The 23,170-nt window shown below is 42.5% G+C and overlaps 1 protein-coding gene across 1 annotated transcript; it reads left to right on the forward strand.

Moving 5' to 3' along the window:
• Nucleotides 1–1,376: 1,376 nt before the first annotated feature.
• YIPF6 (Yip1 domain family member 6) lies at nt 1,377–9,036 on the forward strand. Its single transcript, XM_058197045.1, has 7 exons — nt 1,377–1,513; nt 3,719–3,847; nt 4,495–4,573; nt 4,748–4,790; nt 5,444–5,569; nt 6,182–6,339; nt 7,213–9,036. The coding sequence occupies exons 1-7, from the start codon at nt 1,454–1,456 to the stop codon at nt 7,326–7,328; spliced, it is 711 nt and encodes a 236-aa protein (XP_058053028.1). The 5' UTR covers nt 1,377–1,453; the 3' UTR covers nt 7,329–9,036.
• Nucleotides 9,037–23,170: the final 14,134 nt, after the last annotated feature.

A 23,170-nucleotide genomic window follows, 5' to 3' on the forward strand; every position in this document is an offset into this window, starting at 1 on the left:
CACAAAGCTTGTACTCAACAAAGTAAACACAAAGGTAAAATATTGTTGATTTATAAGCTTGGTTTGAATCAACAGATTTTTGAAAATTCAGTCACAGCACAGCTTAGAAATGTGGTGTTTGCTTTTCCCAGTCAACAACACTGGAAAACTGTAAGCAGGCGAAGGATATCAAAGCTTGGATTTAAAAGGAATTTTATTTATTTATTTTCACACTATGAGAAACACTCTTTTAACAGCCTGGAAATAGAAGCATTTCAAAGTAATTTTGTATTTAGCTTTAGTTTTCATTTTTTAATAAACCCCAACTGAAACTTTTATTATTTTTAAAAGGAAGTCGTTTCCAAAACAGAAAAAAAATAGGAACATCTTTGGGAATTCAAAGAGTTCCTGATTCTTTGCATTTATTTATTTCGAGGAGAAAATACCTCATGTATTTTTTTGTATGTGAAATTCTGCATTGGTTTTCCTGTAATTCTCAATACCACTGTTTTAATAGCGATTTCGGGATTCTTTATTTTGAATGAAAGAATTATCCTTGTGAAATATTTTGTACTTGCAGTGAAAAGAAATAAAAAGTATGTCTCTGGTAAACACTCTCCATGCTGTCTCGGTATCGCATTAACAGATAATTCTTGTTTTACAGCCATTCATTTAGTGACCACTTGAAGTTAGAATGGCACTGAAAAGTAACTGTGGGTTTTCAGGCAACCGCCGCAGCAGCATTCAGGTGTGATCTCCCATTTGTAACCTTCCCAGCTGGTTGCCAGCCAGCAAAGTCAATGGAAGGAGCCAGATTCGCTTAATGACAGAGTGATTCGTTTAACAACTGTGGCAAGAAGGTCCTAAAGCGGGAACAATCTCACTCCGCATCAGCCTTGCTTCGCCGTTGGCATCAGTCGCGGTCCTAAGTCGAGGACTGGCTGCCCTGGCGAAACGGGGTGGGAGAGGTTGGGGGCTTTCTAGGCCAGGGGTCTCCAAACTTAGTAACTTTAAGGCTTGTGGACTTCAACTCCCAGAGTCCCTCAGCCAGCAAAGCAAAGCAAAGAACTCTGGGAGTTGAAGTCCACAAGCCTTAAAGGGACCAAGGTTGGAAACCCCTGTTCTAGGCTGCTCCCGGGAGGGCGACCAGTCCCTGAGCGGCTGCCCGATTCGCAGCTCGGCCTCTGGGCAGCGCCTCTCTTGCCGGGCGATGAGAGGGAGGCGTGGGGGTGGACTAGATGACCTATAAGGTCCCTTCCAACTCCCTTTCAGGCGCCGAAGGGCGGGGAGTCCCCGGGTTTCCCCTCGGCTTTCTTTTTTTTTTTTTGGCGTGATGACGTCACGCCCCGCCCCCGGAGCTGCCGCCACCGCCTCCTCGCGTCGGGAGGATCCCCCGCCGAGTGATGTCATCTCGGCGCCGTCGCGCGTCGATGACGCCATTTCCACGTCGCCGGCCCACAGCCCGCGGATCGAGATGGCGGCGGCGGCGGACGGAGAGGCGGCGATGGGGGGCGACGGAGCCACGAAGCCGCTGGTAGGACGTCGCGGGGATGGGGCTGAGGGCGAGCCCGGGACGGTCAGGGCGGGGAGGCAGAGAGCTCGGTCCGAAGGCCGCTGATTAGCCTCCTCGTTCTATCTCTGGAAAACAGTCTAGCGCTGGCCTCTCCAACCTTGGCCGCTTTAAGCCCGGAGGACTTCAACTCCCAGAATTCCCCAGCCAGCTTTGCTGGCTGGGGGATTCTGGGAGTTGAAGTCCTCCGGGCTTAAAGCGGCCAAGGTTGGAGAGGCCTGTTCTAGCGCCCAGAGCTTCCTAAATGAGACGTTAAGATTGAACGGTATCTTTAATTCTGAGATAATTCCGTCCTCCTCTCCCCCCAAACCTTCCAATTATTTTGCTGATGACCCTGCTTAAAAGGATAGGCCACCATTAAGTGGCTTGCAAAGTTGCAGGCGGTTTGCCCTTCTCCCAACACGTTTAGAAAGGTTGGAAGTTGCTTCCAGGACGGTTTTGAAAACCAGGCTTTAAAGATGCACAATAAAAGGATTGGGCCCCTGGTGTCATACAGGCAGTCCTCGACTTACAACTGTTCCTTTAGTGACCATTCAAAGTTATTAACAGCACTGGGGGGGAAAAATGACTTCACGCTTACAACTTTTTCATCCTCCCCACGGTCATTGTCATTTGGATGCTTGACAGCTAGTTCATATGTACGACAGTTATGGTGTCCCTGGGTCATGTGATCACCTTCTATGACTTTCTGACAAAGTGACGGGGGAAACCGGATTCACTTAACAACCGTGTTACTCACTTAACAACTGTAGTGATTCACTTGACTGTGGCAAGAAAGGGCGTAAAATGGGGCAAAACTCACTTAGCAAATGTCTCACTTAGCAACAGAAATTGCAGGCTCAATTGTGGTGTTTTTTTTTTTATTGAAAGAGTTTTAAAAAACAAAAACATTTTCCCCCCTTTTTTTCCCCCTCCCTCCCAAAAAAAAAAAAAACCCTTCCCCCCTCCCTCCCCGGCTTCCGGGTCAATCACAAGGTAAAGTTATACATAAACCAAACATAGAATAAAATTTTCCTTCCAATCCAAATAACCACATCCAAAGCTTTTCATCTCCCAACCCCTCCCATTACATAAAATAACTTTCTAATTATTCAAAGGCAATCTGATATTTCTTAATCTGATATCTGTTTTGTAGATAATCAATCCATTTTTCCATTCAATTAAATATCTTTCCTGCGTATTGTCTTTTAAAAAGCTGAGATTTTAGCCATCTCAGCCAAATTAATAACTTTCAATATCCATTCTTCTATTGTAGGTATCTCTTCTTTCTTCCAGTATTGTCCAATCAACAGTCTTGCTGCTGTTATTAAATTCAGAATCAATTTAGTCTCAATCCCTGTACAATCCGTTATAATTCCCAAAAGGAAAAATTGTGGCAGGAACTTTATCTTCTTCTTCAGTACATTTTGAATAATCCACCAAATTCTTATCCAAAAGACCTTAATTTTCTTGCAAGTCCACCAAATATGAAAATATGTAGCATCATCACAATCACACCTCCAACATTTCGCTTGGATATTAGGATACATACATGATAATTTTTTGGGATCTAAGTGCCATCTATAAAACATCTTATAAAAATTTTCCCTTAAATTCTGTGCTTGTGTAAACTTAACATTTCTAACCCAGATTTTCTCCCATGTTTCCAACATTATTGGTTCCTGAATATTCTGTGCCCATTTTATCATACAATCCTTCAATTGTGGTTGTAGGTTGAGGACTACCTGCATTTAATAATAGAACTAAAGTCAGCCCATTGCTACAAGGTGCAAGTACAAAATCCAGTTATCTCTGATCACTTTGGGATATCACTCATATCTCTCTCTGTGATATGTGGGCGTGAGTGAATATCTAAATTCAGATATGAAAAGTAGTAAGAAGTATATAACCCATCTTGAAATCAAAGCGTTCTGGTACCAGAATGGCTGTTCGGCCTCACCATCTGGATTCAGACTTGCTTTAGATCCATTCCAACTGTGAAATGAAGGTCACTTCATGTTTGGGATGCTTAAACATCAAAATATTCTGCATGCTTCTGGTCATATTTCCCATCATCTGGGATTGATCAGGTACAAAAAGTTTTCAAATGCAAATACTCCTGCTGTACTATTTATCAATGGCTTGGTACATATAGTTGAGTAAATATGTTTTCAAACCTTGTGTAAACAGTTTGCAGGCCTTGCAGATGTGTCAATATCAGAAGACATCCCTGTAGAAGGAGAAATTACTGTTCCTGTGGGCTCTAATACCCCAGACGAAGACTATTCCACATTAGATGAACCAGTAAAAGAGACCGTTGTAAGTGCCTTGGTGAAGGGAAAATATTTCCATCAGATTTCTCTTAGTGTTCTTGGCAATGAAGTGCAAAAATAAGGTGTCTGAAGGTATCAGCATTGGATGATTTTGATAATTGGTATATTGTGGCAATATTAATGAAGCCATTACAAAAGAGCTTCAGTTGCTTTGTGTCAGAGTACCGTTATCCTGGTTAAGTTAATTTTTGTGTGTTTTTTTTCTGCTATCTGCATTAATTTGTTCTCTCATAAGCAATATTTATGTAATACAAAAATCATTTTCAAGCTCAGCAGAGTATGCCAAGAAATCTCAAGCCTGTTTGTCAGCTTTCAGAGTTGGGATTTCCTGGAATATTGTATTGAGTTTGAAGATGTGTTTGCATTATTGTTAATTACTGTAATTTAAAAGTAATTTATTTGAGGTATCACTCCTTTTAATGAATCACTTAGTTTGCTGGATTGAATAAGAAGCTGAATAGTGAAGTCCCTTTGGATCAAAATTGGAATCTGTAAGTTTAAATTATTTTTTTACCAGCACTAGAAACAGGAAAAGAGAAATTCAGTTCAATCACTGCAATTAGCATTGCTATGACTTATGTAAATGTATCTTATCTAAACTTGTTTTTGACTGAACTTTCATTGAATTTTTAGATGCGGGATTTAAAAGCAGTTGGAAAGAAATTTGTCCATGTCATGTATCCCAAAAAGAGCAGCGCTCTCCTCAGAGACTGTAAGTGCCCAAAGTAATGTTGAAAACCTTAAACTGTGCTAAATTCTGTGAAAGCATACTTGCCTCAGAATAAAGTGTAATGCGAGAGGGAGGGAGAACTTTGAAATAGCCATTTGGGGTTGTCAATTTTATATTCCCTTGTAGAAATCATCTGTATGATTTATTTCTTTGCAGGGGATTTATGGGGTCCATTAATCCTGTGTGTTTTACTTGCACTGTAAGTACTTATATTATTTTCCCCTCCCCATCCCCTTGGTGCTCTAAAATTGTGTTTGTTCACTGGCAAAATATAAATGCAATGCAGCAGTGGTACATACTACAAATTCCGATGGAACACCACTTCAAGAACCAAATGTATGGGCTTGGTTTAATAAACATGCATATGAATATTGAAATCTGTACATTGCATAAGAGGCTGCCCTTCATATTTTTTTTTTTTTGCCCTGAACATTTTACTTACAGATCTTACAATCCACCTTTCCTTTATAAACCTACCCCACCAATTTTTAAGCTGCTTGTGTGCCAAGGGATGGGACAGTCAAGTGGATCAGGGTTCTTCTGCCATAGTTTTTATTCAGTACTTCTGTCCCATATTTCTTGTCTGAGAAGAATACTCAGACCATCATAAAGGGAAATAAAAGAGTGGCACAACAGTAAATAAAGATTATTTCTTATAATACCATTGTCTGACCAGATTGCTAAAACGTTCTTAGGTGTCTCGATACTTATGCCAGGATAGTTCAGTTTAGCTGCAGTGGGCTGTGTAGCCTATACTCACTGATATATTTTGAAACAGGAAAGAGAAACCCTGATAAATAAATCAGAAAATAGGTATCAGCTTTTTTCTCCTAATCTGTTTTTCTTCTCTAGAATGCTTCAGGGAGGAGCGACAGATAGCACAGAAGACAGAGGCCCTCAGTTTGCAGAAGTCTTTGTTATCATCTGGTTTGGAGCAGTTGTCATAACACTAAATTCCAAGCTCCTGGGAGGAACCATGTAAGAGACCAGGAGAGCCATCTTCTGGGGTGGGGAAAAAGTTTGACTTCCTGAGTGATCCTCCAGATGGGGATTGCTTTAATTCAGGGACAGACAGTTTTTGCCTTAGGGTGATAAAGGCATACCTGACTGGGGCAATTGCTGGTCTTGAGAAGTAGGCTGTTTTTATTCAGAATGTTTATCTTGAAGCCCTAAAGTACTGTGAGCCTTATTGAAAGCAAATAACATTATTGTTATTTAACGTAGCATGCTCTTGAAAGCAGGGACTCTGGAGGCCCAAAAGATAGAAGTTGGGGCATGCATGTGGCCTAAGGATCTTGCCCTGTTAACCGGAGTGCATAGTGCTTTTAAACAGCCCATGTTACATTTATTAAACATCTTGATTTTTAAAACAGCCTTTAAACATTTTAATCTTAAACATGTTTTCCTGCTACTAGCTTGATCATCAAGGAGAAAGGGAAAACAATTGGCTTTGTGAAAGCTTTCTAAAATCTTTTAATGACAGGCGGGTGGATAGCAGACAGCTTAGGGCCCATTTTGTCTGGCGGTTCTCTCTTTCTCTCCTGTCTCTGCACTTGATCCTTTACCAAGACTTCTCTCTTTCTTGCCCAGATCTTTCTTCCAGAGCCTTTGTGTCCTGGGCTACTGCATCCTGCCACTTACCGTGGCTCTTTTGGTCTGCAGGCTTGTACTGATAGCAAACAGTGGGACCGCTGGCTTCATTGTGCGTCTTTTAGTCGTAATAGCAATGTTTGGCTGGTCAACTCTAGGTAAGTTGAGAATGGAAAGCCGTCAGAAGTATCTCTGTACTTGGGAACGAGGAGTTCATCTGCATATCATAACCCCAACACTTGTCTTGATCAGAATTTTGTGGGTTGCATTACAAGTTTTGTTTAAAAAAACAGGAGCAGCAGCAAATGAATTCACTAACAGTGTATTATATGCAGTGTAGGAGGAGAGCCATGTTAATTTATAGTAGCTAGAAGGAGATCAATAATCCACCTTTAATCGGTACATCACACCAGTTTTCAAAATTAATTAAAATTGCAGAAGAATTAATATTCCATTAAAAAGCTGAACAATAGCTAGCTTATTTATTTGTAGCCTTTTTATTTGGCTTTTGTAATGATTATCTCAAGTTAGTTTAGGCACCAGCTAGAAAGCGGTTTTTGAGTTCAGGTCCACCCCTGAAAGCCGGTTGGGTGGTTTTCTTTCAGCCCAACCCACCTCGCAGGGTTGTTATTGGGGAAACGTAGAAGGAGGAAGATATCTTGGGTATGTTTGCTGCCTTGATTGATCAAGTTGCCAATTCCATGAGGGAGACAAGCTTAGATTTTGAGAAGTCAGGAATCCTCATGGTGAGGCTGCCCTCCAGGTGGGCCCAGCTTTCCTTCCTGGAGCACCAGCCTTTCATCCATGCTCCCGTGGCCAGTGGAGGTGATACCTTTCTACTTGCCCCCCCCCTCCGCTGCCAATCTGAGCAAGCTTTCCTGGGCCAGATCCAAGCCTCGGTTGGTACTGTTCCTTGGGGAGGGAGGAGCCATGGCTTCTGAGGGTACAGGCCTAAGGCTGATTTTATTTGATGTGTTACATTCCTGGTGCCTATTTTTCCAACATGTGGTCTCCCTTGTTTCTTTCCCCAGCCTCTACGGCCTTCCTGGCAGACAGCCAACCCCCAAACCGCAAAGCTCTGGTCGTCTATCCCATTTTCCTTTTCTACTTTGTCATCAGTTGGATGATTCTCACCTTTACGCCGTAGCTGAAGGTGCTCTCAGCAAAGATGACAAAACCGAATGAAGGTGTTTTTGTTGCTTTCCAATGAAAACCTCTCTCTGTGGTTGACCTGCCCGCCTCTTGCTCTGTTTCTTCCAATATTTATAATGAATGTTGTGAAAAGGCCGGCAGGTTCCTTGTCTGAAGCCACAGGAGGCCTCCAACTCCCTCACTCCTGTTTCTTTGAAGAGCACTACGGATGCCTCTCCCGATTGAGTTCTGTTTTTTCTACTGATTCTGTGTGAGCCTCCAGGAAGGAGAAAGGCTAGGTGTAATCGTATCTTGGGCCATCAAGATAGTTGACAAAAGGAAATAATAATGACTATGTACAGTTGTCGGATTTATCAGAAGGTCTTCTTTAGGAGAATACTGTCTTACGGTTTCAAAACATTTGATTTCTTGGCATGGGAAATGCTATCCAATTTCACTTACTGTCCCAAAACTAAAAGGAAAGGGTGCAAGAAAGAGGCGTTGTCTTTTTTTTTATTTTAGTTTTTTCATCCGTTTTTAATTGTTCAAATTAGCGCACTCTCTTCAATCACCCTGCGCATGGGTTCAAAAGGTCTTATGGAAGAAGGCAAGAATAAAGCCATTTGGCCCAGATCCGCCACAACATCTTGGGTCTCTCTTTAATGCAGGAGAAAAAAAATAAGTTGCACCAGAATAATCAGCTACCGTAAGTGTAGAGAGGCCGAGCGATTCTGGCACGGGAGGTCTTGATCCTGGAAACGTGAAACACGAAGTTCAACTTCTGACCCTCTGTGGAGCCTGGTCATCAGAAAGGATTTCAGCTGCGTCAGACCTGGTGTCCCGCTGTTTGTCTCGCAAGGATGGTCGGTCTTCTAGAATGACTTGTGAAAAGGGCTCCGGGCTTTTTTCTCTGTGGGTTCTGGCTTTTTCATTAGGAAATGAGGAAACATATTTATGTAGCAAGGTGTGGCAGAAGCTGAACTTTCTGGCTTCTGCACATTCACATCCATTGTGAAGCCTCTGGAAGAAGCTGCTCTTGAAACGGAATTCTTTGTTCTTGTCTCGTGAGATGTAGGCGATAGCTGACAGCTTACTGATACACAGTTTAATTCACACGATGTAATACCTTATTTTGTATTATTATATTACCTGTTAAATTAAGTTTGTTTTCTTGCCTACTTGTCAGGGTTTTGAAGAGTAAAAACTGTTCTATATAATATATAAATTGCTTCTTTGTGTTTCTTACTGAAAATATCTGCAGTTTTTTGTTTACTGTGGGTTTTACAGGCCCCATTTTTATTTTTCCCTAAAAGTCCAGCTGTTGGGCTTTTGTTTCTCTCAAGTAAATAAAATCTGGGATAAATAGCTTTGTTTGCCATCAAATGTAGAAAAGAGCAAGTTGATATGGAATATTATTTCTATTCAAAATTAAAGGTATCTCTGGGGAGACCTCTTTAAAGTTATTTCTGCTTATAACAACCTGAACTTAAATAATCTCTGTGTAAGGAACATTCTTTTTAAAATACTTGCTGGAGCCTTTAAAATTAATCTTCCTTGTGAAATTTTATTTCATGTATCATTCTAATTGGGCGCAAATGTCAGCTTTATCCTTCTCTTGATCAATATATGTTATTCAGATTTGGCCTGGAAATAAAACTTTACATGGTGATTTAGAGGTGAGATGGGAAGCATATACATTTAACAAATAAACAGTTTTCTTTTGACTCAGACTTAACTCACTCATTTTGTGTGTGTGTGCTTACAAGGTAATTGAATAAGTTTGCTGAAAAGGACATCTCTTGGTCAAAACCAGAGGTAAGGATCCTGCTTTTTTTTTTTAACAACAGCAGCTTAAGCTGATGTCATTTCTGAAGCTGGCCTGATTGAGGCCATTTTGGAGGCTTCAGTGTTGCCACAATGGTGCTGAGGGGGCGGGCGGGAGGGGGGAATAGAGATAGATGGGGTTTTGTAGCCAGAACAAAATAGTTTTCCCCTGAGAACCAAGGACAGTCCCACAGCTGGCTGGAGAGAGGAGGAGTGAAGTTTCCAAGCAACCGGACCACACCTTGATTGGACCATGTAATTGATCATTTGGAAAAGGGGGATAACTTTTAATTGGGTGAAAACCGTGGGAACCTTTACAGCAGGGGTCTCCAATCTTGGTCCCTTTAAGACTTGTGTACTTCAACTCCCAGAGTTCCTCAGCCAGCTTTGCTGGCTGAGGGACTCTGGGAGTTGAAGTCCACAAGTCTTAAAGGGATCAAGTTTGGAGACCCCTGCTTTACAGTCTGTGCCAATATGACATGTCCAATAAACCTGTTCTTTTAGGAACCTGCTTGCCTCGGAGTTCTGCTTGCTATGTGCGTATTACTTGGAATCCTGACAGCCGGTTTGGTTACTTGGAAATATCTCCACTCCTCAACATTAGGACAGCCGCTTTTAGAAAGAGAAGTTGGTGTCACTCTTCCGACTTGCATTTAAATGGAATTGCATGGCAGAAGATTGTTGTTCTGTGGGCTGTGGATGAGAGGGATGGTTATAGGTGTTTGGTTTTATTGAGACAATATGCTATCTCTAAAAGTAGTCAATTAACCTGAAACAAAATAAGTTATTTGATGTAGTTAATCCCACCCCTTTTGATAACATACGTCATGTAGTGAGGTGCAGTTGTTTACATGCTTGTTACATCAGTTGTACCTAATTTTTTTCTAATATTTCATTAAGAAATTTGAAGGGTGGTGTTAACTAGTCTGTATTTGCGATACGTTTCAGTTACTCTGATGAGACTTACAGAGTTTTTTAATTTACCTTTTGCTGGTTAAATAGCAGCCTGTATTTTCTCCACTAACACAAATGCTTGTTTACAAGTAGTAAATTCTCTGCTCTGGTGACTGGCTTTGTAATAAGTCCCCCCCCCCTTAATAGTGAGAAATATTGCTCAGAAAAGGAACAATAAAGGTGCTCTTTTTTCTCTGCTGTGACCAACCGAGAAAACATGGTTGGAAGTTGTCAGTAAAATGACCGGATGCCCCGCCAGAGTGAAGCACCTGCAGCTGATTTTGGTTCCTTTCTCCATGCCTAGAAGAGGCTGCGGTGAAGTCCTGTAAACACAGGACATAATATGTAAGATGATATGATCATCATCATGGAGTGGTGCGGTGGCCTGGAGGTGGAGCTCTCCCCTCACAATCAGGAGACTATGAGTTCGATCCTAGGTAGAGGCAGATATTTCTCTCTCTGGGCACACTGAGAATATATCTGCTGAACAAAACTCTGCATTGGTGACAGGAAGGGCATCCGGCCATTAAAACACTCTGCTAGCTCCATTCAGTTGCCCAGAATCCACCCCGCAAGGGATTATGGGGTCGTGAAATGAAGATGATGATGTCGTCATCATCATTACTGAAATTTGTAAGACTGCTTAAATTCAACGACACGGCAGAGTCAAGTAAAAACAATCCTACGGAACAACATCACAAAATTATAGAATGTTGATTGGTTTGGAAGTGATTGATATGGAAAGAAGGGCAACATTTGGGGGTCCCATACATTTTAGGGCTGTTCTTAACGATCTGTCATGTCCACAAATTGCTCCCCATCTTGTGCTTCACACAAAATAATAATAATAATAACAATAATAATAATAATAATAATAATTTAATTTTTATACCGGCCTTCTCCCGAAGGACTCAGGGCGGTGAACAGGCAAATAAAATAATACAATATATTACAATAAAACACATTTTAAAAAACTTATTCAAAATAGCCTACATTTAAAATACCATACAAAATATAAAAAATAAACCCCAATAAAATCCATATTTAAAACCCTATTTAAGCCAGTCCTGCTCAAAAAAATAGATATGTCTTCAGCTCGCGGCGAAAGGTCCGGAGGTCAGGAAGTTGTCAAAGTCCTGGGGGAAGCTCGTTCCAGAGGGTAGGTGCGCCCACAGAGAAGGCTCTCCCCCTGGGGGTCGCCAGCCTAAACTGTTTGGCTGATGGCACCCTGAGAAGACCCTCTCTATGGGAGCGTACCGGCCAGTGGGAGGCATGTGGTAACAGAAGGCGGTCCTGAAGGTATCCCGGTCCTATGCCATGGAGCGCTTTAAAGGTGGTAACTGTTATGTTCGGGAAGTAACGAGGCTGGAGACCAGGGTAGTGACAACAGCTCTTTAATATAGGGTGAACCCAGCAACAGGCTGGGGCTAAAACCTCTCCTTTTATACAGTTCTGCTGGAGGCTTCGTCCAATCAGCAACGTGCTGAATTCCCGCTCAAATATTTAAAGGCACAACTGTTAATACATAACACTCCTCCCCTCCCAGAAAACACTTGGTCTTATTTACATATTTATTCACATGTTATTTTTCGACGTAGTCACGCAAATAACCTGGGCGTCTCCTAGTTCTTTCTGACCTGCGCGGTTCAGTTCTGGGTGGTGTTTTGAGCTGGTCGGAGGGCTGTTTTCTCCTCCCAGCTCTTTCTCTGGGCCATCGGGCTCTGGATTATTGGCCGACTCTTTTCTTGGCCATCCGGCCTTGGATTAATTTTGGAATTTTCCTTGCTGTTTCCCTCGGGGACCTGATGGCGTCGCTGGAACTCTGGGACCTCAGCTAAGTCTTGCGCCTCCCCCGGGTCATTGTCAGCTGTGGATTCAAAGTGGTATTGGTCATTACCTGTCTCTATTGGTTTGGTTTGGTCAGTTATTCGTTTCCTTAACTGATCTATGTGGCGCCGCCACACTCGGTTGTCTGGTAGCTCTACCACGTCGATTTTGGCCCTGTTACTTTTGTTACTTGTCCTGCGACCAACTAGGGCCGTCCCCATAGTTTCGGGCCCACACCCGGTCGCCTATGCTCATTTCCTTGTTTTTCTAGCTCCCCTTGTAACCCTCGGGTGTGTAATGGGGTTCAAGCGGTCAAGTGGGCACGGAGTTTCGTCCCATTAGCAATTCGGCTGGGCTTTTCCGTGGCTGTGCTTGGGGTTCTGTGCTGGACGGCTAGGAAAAAGTCTATTTTGTTTGCCAGTCACCTGGCTTGAGCCTGGACAATGCCTCCTTAGCGCTCCGGACGGAGCGCTCTGCAAGGCCTTTCGCCGCAGGGTGGAAAGGTGCAGAGAGGGCATGTCGGATGCCTTCCTCTGCCAGGTACTCTTCAAACTGGGCTGCCGTGAATTGGGGCCCATTGTCGGACACCAGAGTGTCCGGCAACCCGTGAGTTGCGAATAGGTGGCGCAGGGTTGCGATTACTGCTTGGCTGTGGTGGACTTCATAAGTATGATCTCTAACCATTTGGAAAATCGTCCACCACCACTAGGAACGTTTGGCCGTGAAAGGGCCAGCAAAGTCAATGTGGATTCTTGACCAAGGCCCTTGGGGCTTTTCCCATTCTCTGACTGGGGCTGTTGGGGGTAGGGGTCTGGACTCTTGGCAAGCTTGGCATTTCCCTCCCCTCTCAGCAATCTCTGCGTCCATGAGTGGCCACCATACATAGCTTCTAGCTAACCCCTTCATCCTTACGATGCCTGGGTGACCCTCGTGGAGGAGGTCCAATACCTTGCCCCTTAACTTAGCAGGAATTATTACACGATCACCCCATAACAGGCACCCCCCTTGAGCCGAGAGCTCATCACGTTTCTTAACAAATTCTTTGAACCGTTCGCCCGGCGCAATGACACCCTCTCTGTACCCAACCGGTACAGTCCTTAACACAATGTCGGTATGATGCCGAGCCACTTCCTTTGATGTGACTGGGCCAGAGTCCAACGAGTCAATAAGGAGGATGGGTGTCCCGGAGTGGGGTCTTGATCGCCCCTGGCAGTGGGCATCGGCTCAATGCGTCTGCATGCCCCACTTCTTTCCCGGTCGATGCTGCAGCTTGTATGAGTAAGCGGCTAAAATATAGTCCATCGAGTCAAGCGTGGCGAAAGTGCCACAGGCGTTGGCGATCGCCAGCCAGTAATCCCAGTAACGGTCTGTGGTCAGTCACGATTTCAAAATTCCGCCCAAAGACATACTCATGGAATTTTTGACCCCTGATACAATGGCTAATGCTTCTTTGTCTAATTGGCTGTAGTTCCTCTCTGGGAGGACATCGTTCTAGAGTAGAACGCTATAGGGGCTTCTGTGCCGTTTGAAGTCTATGGCTGAGTACAGCCCCACCCCATAAGGGGACGATGCAAACCAGCACTAGGGGTAGTGAGTCGTGATATTGGATGAGCAGGCTATCACTTGAGAGCAGGTTCTTTACTGCTTCAAAAGCCCTATTTTCTGACTTTCCCCAAGACCAAACAGTATTTTTCCTAAGAGCCTATGCAGCGGTTCCATAGCAGTTGCTTTGTTCTTTAAAAGACCGCGTAAAATTAACCAATCCCAGGAATGCCTGCAGCTCTGCTTTGTTTTTGGGCGCTGGAGCCTTCCTAATTGCCTTAACTTTGCTCTCAGTAGGGTGAATTCCTTTCTTGTCTATCCGGTAGCCCAAGAAATCGACCGATTCGACCCCTATCTGACATTTATTTGTCTTGACTTTTAATCCGGCTGTCCGGAAAATGCTCAAGACCTTTCTTAACCGCTCCCCCAATTCCTCCATGTTTTCCCTGAAATTAGGACATCATCAGTAGGGAACTACCCTGGGAGCCCTTGCAGTAGTCGTTCCATCAGGTTTTGGAACAGCCCTGGTGCCACACTAACCCCAAATTGCAATCGGGTGCACTTGAATGCCCCCTGTGCGTCTGTCGTTTGGGCTTGGCTGTGCGGGCGTCTACTGGCAGTTGTTGGTAGGCTTGGGCCAAGTCTAACTTTGCAAAGACTTGCCCTTGCCCCAAGGAGTGCAATAAATGTTGCACCACGGGAACCGGTAGCGCTTTTCTGTAAGGCTTTGTTAAGCGTCGCCTTGTAGTCAGCGCAAATTCTAATTGACCCGTCCGATTTGATGGGGTGACGATTGGCGTCTCCCACTTTGCGTGATCGACTGGCACCAAAACCCCTGATTTATGAGCTTGTCCAGCTCCTTATCAATTTTGGTTTTAGGGCAAAGGACTCTCCTCGCCTTAAGCCTAATGGGGGCTACCTGGGGTCTAAGTTGAAGGAAATAGGGGTCCCCTTGTACTTGCCCAGGCAGTCCTTGAAGACATCTTGAACTCGTTAAAGAGAATGTCTTTCAAATTGCAGTCACTTCTGTAGATGCCAGTCACTCCCATGCCCAGGGCACGAAACCAGTCTAGTCCCAACAGACTGGGCAGAGTTCCTTCGACGATCGTGATGGGCAGGGTCTTTTTATGACCGTACTCGACTCGGACGGAGGTGGTCCCTCGAACAGGGATGCGATTCCCTGGTAGTCGTGCACTCGTAGCCGCTGTGCTTGCAGATGGCGCTTGACGGACGGCAGCGACTTCGCCAAAGTGTCCCAGGACATGATGGTGATCGCTGATCCCGTGTCCACTTCAAGCCTGCACCGTACTCCCTCGATCTTGGGCTTTGTGAAAATCTTCTTTCCACTTTGGTTGAGGCGCGCCTATAATGACAGTCGTTTGGTTAGACTTCGCGCCTTTCTTGTTTGAACCAATCGCGGGCCGCCTTTCCGGTTCCGCTTTGATTGGCCGATTTGAATTTTCGGCGGAAGGTTGGGCCGCTCTGCAAACCTGAGCTAAGTGTCCTTTCTTCCCACACCGCCCGGCATGTTGCGTCTTTAAACCTGCAGCGTTGGCGCTGATGCTGCCCTCCACAGCTTCCGCACTCGCCACGGTCCTCCGTGTCGCGTTTCTCGGTCCGGCAGACCCTTCCTCATCCTCGCCTCACCTTCGGATTCGGACTGAATCTCCTCCTGGTGTACTGGCGTTGGCCTTGCGCTCGCCTTGGATTGAAGAGGCTTTGCAGAGTCTCTGCTGCTTTAGTAGACATTTCGTGTGCTCTGGCCTCGCCCAGAGCGGTGGCTAGTGTCAGGTTGCTCCTGGCTAGCAGTCGCCGAGGCGGATGTCCTTGACCCCTCGGATGAGTTGCTCGAGTAGCACCTGCCTAAGTCTCGGTATCCGCAGTCCTTGGGCGCTCTTCTTAAAGCGGCCATGTAGTCACCGATGGACTCGCCTCCATCTGTCTACGTTCTCCAATTCAAACCGCTGCACGATTTGGACGGCGCCGGTGCGAAATGGTTCTTCAGCAAAGTCTGCAGAGTCGGCCACGATACCGATTGTATCGGCGTTGGCTCTGCCAGGGCTTCCGCAATCTCGATTACCTCCGGCCCGCAATGGCTTAGGAAGTAAGCCCTTGCGGTTATCAGGGATCCTGTAGTTCGTTGGCTTCTAGAAAGCTTTCAAACGGGTCATATATGTTCCCATTTCTCCTTGCCGGGTTGTATGCGGTGCGGGTGGCGTGTTTGCCATTTCCGCTTCTGCCCTGAGTTTGCTGGGTTCGGACTAGCGTGCTTCAGCTCGGTTCTGGTTCTCCTTAGCCTCGAGATCCCACCTCGTCGCCAATGTTATGTTCGGGAAGTAACGAGGCTGGAGACCAGGGTAGTGACAACAGCTCTTTAATATAGGGTGAACCCAGCAACAGGCTGGGGCTAAAACCTCTCCTTTTATACAGTTCTGCTGGAGGCTTCGTCCAATCAGCAACGTGCTGAATTCCCGCTCAAATATTTAAAGGCACAACTGTTAATACATAACAGTAACCAACACCTTGAAGTGCACTCGGAAAACCACAGGTAGCCAGTGCAGCCTGCGCAGGATCGGTGTTATATGGGAGCCACGAGTGGCTCCCTCTATCACCCACGCGGCTGCATTCTGAACCAACTGAAGTCTCCGGGTGCACCTCAAGGGGAGCCCCATGTAGAGAGCATTGCAGTAGTCCAGGCGAGAAGTGACGAGGGCGTGAGTGACCGTGCATAAGGCATCCCGGCCACTTGATACCACTAATATTGGAGTTGTACACGATATAATAATGGGGCAGGGCATAATATGTGCAAATTGTTGAATTGTTTTATAAATTGTTTTATAAATTAATATGCTGACAGGAATATGTAATGTAAATCTATATTATGTAGCTCACAAAAACTTTCAACTGTCACTTCCAAATACCAAATTTTAAAATGTTACGTAAGTATCTAAATCTGTGGCATGAGAAGGGCCTTTGATTGGCTTGGAATTGAAAAGTTGCTGACATTTGCAGACTTTTAATAAAATATAGGCAGTCCTCGACTTACGACCACAATTGAGGCCAAAATTTTTGTTGCTAAGTGAAACATTTGTTAAGCGAATTTTGTCTTTTTATGACCTTTTCTGCCACCGTTGTTAAGTGAATCTGGCTTCCCCATTGACTTTGCTGGTCAGAAGGTTGCAGAAGGGGCTTCGCGTGACCCTGGGATGTTGCAGCCGTCATAAGTATGAAGCAGTTGCCAAGCATCCGAATTTTGATCACATGACTGTGGGGGTGCTGCCATTGTCATAAGTGTGAAAAATGGTCATAAATCACTTTTTTCATCGTCATTGTAACTTTCTACAATCACTAAATGAACTGTTTTAAGTCAAGGACTACCTGTAAACTCTACAGGTAGGAAGGATGCATTTCTAAGAAATTTTGAAATTGCAGGATGCTGTATTTTTTTTTTATTGAAAAAGTTTTTTTAAAAAAAACAAAGACATTTTCGCCCCTTTTTCCCCCCTCCCTCCCAGAAAACCCCCTTCCCCCCTCCCTTCCCCCCCCTCCCCCGGCTTCCCGGGTCAATCACAAGGTATTGTTATACATAAACCAAACACAGAATAAAATTTTCCCTTCCAATCCAATTAACCTCATCCAAAGCTTTTCATCTCCCAACCCCCTCCCCATTAAATAAAATAACTTTCTAATTATTCAAAGGCAATCTGATATTTCTTAATCTGATATCTGTTTTGTAGATAATCCATTTTTTCCATTCAATTAAATATCTTTCCTGCGTATTGTCTTTTAAAAAAGCTGAGATTTTAGCCATCTCAGCCAAATTAATGACTTTCAGTATCCATTCTTCTATTGTAGGTATCTCTTCTTTCTCCAGGTATTGTCCAATCAACAGTCTTGCTGCTGTTATTAAATTCAGAATCAATTTAGTCTCAATCCCTGTACAATCCGTTATAATTCCCAAAAGGAAAAATTGTGGCAGGAACTTTATCTTCTTCTTCAGTACATTTTGAATAATCCACCAAATTCTTATCCAAAAGGCCTTAATTTTCTTGCAAGTCCACCAAATATGAAAATATGTAGTGTCATCACAATCACACCTCCAACATTTCGCTTGGATATTAGGATACATACGTGATAATTTTTTGGGATCTAAGTGCCATCTATAAAACATCTTATAAAAATTTTCCCTTAAATTCCCTTAAATTCTGTGCTTGTGTAAACTTAACATTTCTAACCCAGATTTTCTCCCATGTTTCCAACATTATTGGTTCCTGAATATTCTGTGCCCATTTTATCATACAGTCCTTTACCAAATCCTTTTCCGAATCTATTTCAAGCAACACATTATACAACCTCTTTATATGCTCCTGGGTCTGATTTCTAATTTGCTTTATTAAATTTTCCTCCCTTTGCATTATACCAATTTTTGATCTTCTTTCCATCTATCTTTCCATCTAGCACTTATTTGCCCATATTGAAACCAAGTATAATTCCTCCTTCTTCATTTTAATACCTGTAATGATTTTAATTGCAATCTACCTCCTTCAGCATACAAAAGTTCTTTATAAGTAATACCGATTGTATCGGCGTTGGCTCTGCCAGGGCTTCCGCAATCTCGATTACCTCCGGCCCGCAATGGCTTAGGAAGTAAGCTATGCGGTTATCAGGATCCTGTAGTTCGTTGGCTTCTAGAAAGCTTCAAACGGGTCATATATGTTCCCCATTTCTCCTTGCCGGGTTGTACGGTGCGGGTGGCGTGTTTGCCATTTCCGCTTCTGCCCTGAGTTTGCTGGGTTGAACTAGCGTGCTTCAGCTCGGTTCTGGTTCTCCTTAGCCTCGAGATCCCACCTCGTCGCCAATGTTATGTTCGGAAGTAACGAGGCTGGAGACCAGGGTAGTGACAACAGCTCTTTAATATAGGGTGAACCCAGCAACAGGCTGGGGCTAAAACCTCTCCTTTTATACAGTTCTGCTGGAGGCTTCGTCCAATCAGCAACGTGCTGAATTCCCGCTCAAATATTTAAAGGCACAACTGTTAATACATAACAGTAACCAACACCTTGAAGTGCACTCGGAAAACCACAGGTAGCCAGTGCAGCCTCATGAGGATCGGTGTTATATGGGAGCTTGGCTCCTCATCACCCACGCTGCATTCTGAACCAACTGAAGTCTCCGGTGCACCTCAAGGAGCCCCATGTGAGCATTGCAGTAGTCCAGGCGAGAAGTGACGGGCGAGGACCGTGCATAAATCCCGCCACTTGATACCACTAATATTGAGTTGTACACGATATAATAATGGGGCAGGGCATAATAAAAATTGTTGAATTGTTTTATAAATTGTTTTATAAATTAATATGCTGACAGGAATATGTAATGTAAATCTATATTATGTAGCTCACAAAACTTTCAACTGTCACCAAATACCAAATTTTAAAATGTTACGTAAGTATCTAAATCTGTGGCATGAGAAGGGCCTTTGATTGGCTTGGAATTGAAAAGTTGCTGACATTTGCAGACTTTTAATAAAATATAGGCAGTCCTCGACTTACGACCACAATTGAGGCCAAAATTTTTGTTGCTAAGTGAAACATTTGTTAAGCGAATTTTGTCTTTTTATGACCTTTTCTGCCACCGTTGTTAAGTGAATCTGGCTTCCCCATTGACTTTGCTTGTCAGAAGGTTGCAGAAGGGGCTTCGCGTGACCCTGGGATGTTGCAGCCGTCATAAATATGAACCAGTTGCCAAGCATCCATCAATTTTTGATCTTCTTTCCATCTAGCACTTATTTGCCCATATTGAAACCAAGTATAATTCCTCCTTCTTCATTTAATACCTGTAATGATTTTAATTGCAATCTACCTCCTTCAGCATACAAAAGTTCTTTATAAGTAATCATTTCCTGTTTCTCTTCTATATTTATATTCTCTATTGCATGTCTGGGGCTTGCCCATATAGGAATCTTGTAATCTAATTTATAAGAATATTTTTCCAGACCATAAAGAGCACTTCTCAACACATGATTCTTAAAAGCCCTATCCACTTTTTCATAAAATAAATCGCATGCCATCCATATAACAAGTCATAACCTTCTATATTCAAAATTCTTTCCTCCCTCCCAGAAAACCTTCCCCTCCCTTCCCCTCCCGGCTTCCCGGTCAATCACAAGGTATTGTTATACATAAACCAAACATAGAATAAAATTTTCCTTCCAATCCAATTAACCTCATCCAAAGCTTTTCATCTCCCAACCCCTCCCATTACATAAAATAACTTTCTAATTATTCAAAGGCAATCTGATATTTCTTAATCTGATATCTGTTTTGTAGATAATCAATCCATTTTTCCATTCATTTAAATATCTTTCCTGCGTATTGTCTTTTAAAAAAGCTGAGATTTTAGCCATCTCAGCCAAATTAATGACTTTCAGTATCCATTCTTCTATTGTAGGTATCTCTTCTTTCTTCCAGTATTGTCCAATCAACAGTCTTGCTGCTGTTATTAAATTCAGAATCAATTTAGTCTCAATCCCTGTACAATCCGTTATAATTCCCAAAAGGAAAAATTGTGGCAGGAACTTTATCTTCTTCTTCAGTACATTTTGAATAATCCACCAAATTCTTATCCAAAAGGCCTTAATTTTCTTGCAAGTCCACCAAATATGAAAATATGTAGCGTCATCACAATCACACCTCCAACATTTCGCTTGGATATTAGGATACATACATGATAATTTTTTGGGATCTAAGTGCCATCTATAAAACATCTTATAAAAAATTTCCTTTAAATTCTGTGCTTGTGTAAACTTAACATTTCTAACCCAGATTTTCTCCCATGTTTCCAACATTATTGGTTCCTGAATATTCTGTGCCCATTTTATCATACAGTCCTTTACCAAATCCTTTTCCGAATCTATTTCAAGCAACACATTATACAATCTCTTTATATGCTCCTGGGTCTGATTTCTAATTTGCTTTATTAAATTTTCCTCCCTTTGCATTATACCAATTTTTTGATCTTCTTTCCATCTAGCACTTATTTGCCCATATTGAAACCAAGTATAATTCCTCCCTTCTTCATTTAATACCTGTAATGATTTTAATTGCAATCTACCTCCTTCAGCATACAAAAGTTCTTTATAAGTAATCATTTCCTGTTTCTGTTCTATATTTATATTCTCTATTGCATGTCTGGGGCTTGCCCATATAGGAATCTTGTAATCTAATTTATAAGAATATTTTTTCCAGACCCGCAAAAGAGCACTTCTCAACACATGATTCTTAAAAGCCCTATCCACTTTTTTTTCATAAAATAAATACGCATGCCATCCATATAACAAGTCATAACCTTCTATATTCAAAATTCTTTCCTCCGTTAAATTAAACCAGTCACTTATTACTGAAAGGGCTACTGCTTCATAATATAGCTTAAAGTTAGGCATTTTTAAGCCACCTCTTTCCCGTGAGTCCTGTATTATTTTCATTTTAACCCTCGCCTTTTTACCCTGCCATATAAATTTATTAATCCCAATCTGCCAATCTTCCAAATTTTTATCCTTTTTAATTATTGGTATCATCTGGAACAGAAACAAAAATCTAGGTAACACATTCATTTTAATAGCCGCAATCCTTCCCAATAGCGACAACTGCAATTTTTTCCAGACACTCATATCATTCTGAACTTTTTGCCATAGCAAGTCATAATTATTCTTATAAAGTTTCTTGTTCGATGAGCTAATATAAACCCCTAAATATTTAACCTTTTTTACCACCTCAAATCCTGTCATTTCCTCTAGTTTTTGTTTCTGTTGTATAGACATATTTTTAATTATCACTTTTGTTTTATTCTGATTTATTTTAAATCCTGATACCTCAGGATGCTGTATTTTAACGGAGAGGTACAAGGACATATATTGAATAAATGGTCAAACCTAGCCACCTTTCACTGTCTTAATATAAAGTGTATCATTTCAGAGATTTCTATATTATATACTAGAGGAATAGTTATATAGTATGAATACATTGTTTTTCAAAAACTTAACATGCATGTAGAGTAAAATATTTTGAAAGCCCTTCAGATAAGCTGCATAAAATACTTGTTCTCTGAAATTGTTAGGAAACACAGGCTTTGTGCAGGTTCTACAAGTCCTACAAATCTTCCATTTGTCACATCCTTTATTTGTTTTTTGTACATGCTGTGAAATGACTGGTTTGATTTATTTGCATGCTGTTAATAGAAGTACAACTTACATTTTTTAAAAAAAAAAAAAAAAAGGCAAGATCTTCTAATTACATTACCAGGTAGCCAGGCTTGATCAATGGAAGCATGGAGTTATTATTCCAGATGAAAACCAATTTGTGGACTATATAACTTGCCAAATAGTCAGAGCTGAAGAAGCTTCTTGGATGAGAAGTGAAAGCTCTTTGAAGAAAAACCAGACAGTCCAGTTGCCTCTTGAAGAAAAGCCCCTTTGGGTCTCCATATTCTCTTGCGTCAGAGCTGAAATGGGCAAGGTGAAAGGACGGGAGATTTCCGCATGAGAGAGAACCATTGTGCAGCTGATTGTATTCCCTCTTCGGCTGCTCTTGGGGCTGTGAACCGGACAGTCAAGCATCTCTTCACTCAGAAAGTTGGGAGAAAATCTCTTGAGATTAGGCTGTCTGGACTATGGATACTGTATTTGCACCACAGTGTACAAATGTTCTGTTGTATATAAGCTTCCATTTGTAACTGCAATAAAAGTGACAGTGTAGCTGAATTGCATTTAGAATCATCAGTCAAGTCAAGGCTGCTGTGGAATAAACCAGGGGTCTCCAACCTTAGTCACTTTAAGGCTTGTGGACTTTAACTCCCAGAGTTCCTCAGCCAGCTTTGCTCTGGGAGTTGAAGTCCACAAACCTTAAAGTTACTAACGTTAGAGGCCCCTGGAATAAAGGGTTAAAAGTCATAAAGCTAAGATTTACTGCCAAACCTAGCCTGACATTTGTGCTCTTACTTTTGGGGGGTATTTGAGGATGGTTTGATCATACAGAAGACAATGGCTGAGGTGCCTAATTTGTGTGTGTGTATGTGTGTGTGTGTGTGTGCTTTGGACTGGAGCGTGTAAATAGCCACATTGATTCAGTGCAGCAAGCTGGGCATTTCTGTGCATGAATTTGTAATAAATCTGTCTCATCCCTGTTAGGTGGGCATCTGGGCACATTTACTCATAAGCAGACTCTGCTGATATTAACTCAACTTGTTGGAAGAAAAATCCCATCCGGTTCGAAGCCGGGAGAAAGACGCTGGAAATAAAACAGAGGCTGATTGGAAAGAAGGATTCTGTTTATTTGGATGCCAGAAACTTCAATGACAGCAGCAAATGATTCTGGGTTGGCTGAGCCCTTGGCTTAAGAATGGATGGATTCTTATAGAGTTCTGAGATGCTCCAGAGAGTTGTGCAATGTAGTGAGCCTTGTGTCTTTTGCTGTTCTAATGGTGGTGGATTAATCCTATTATGTCCTAAAAGTCATGTCCTGTTCTTAGAATTCGGGTGGGGGATGTAAATCCTTAATCCCATCAGTTGGAGCTGAAGGTGTCTTGTTTATGAATAGATTGGCCCAATCTTTCTTTTTTTTCGTATATATACTTTATTAAACTTTTTTATATTAAAAGCATAAAAAAAGGGTAAAAAAGGCTTATATCATTTAACAGCTAGAAAGACAACTGATGATA

This window comes from Ahaetulla prasina, chromosome 11, assembly GCF_028640845.1.
Source record: "Ahaetulla prasina isolate Xishuangbanna chromosome 11, ASM2864084v1, whole genome shotgun sequence".
NCBI classification, from domain to species: domain Eukaryota; kingdom Metazoa; phylum Chordata; class Lepidosauria; order Squamata; family Colubridae; genus Ahaetulla; species Ahaetulla prasina.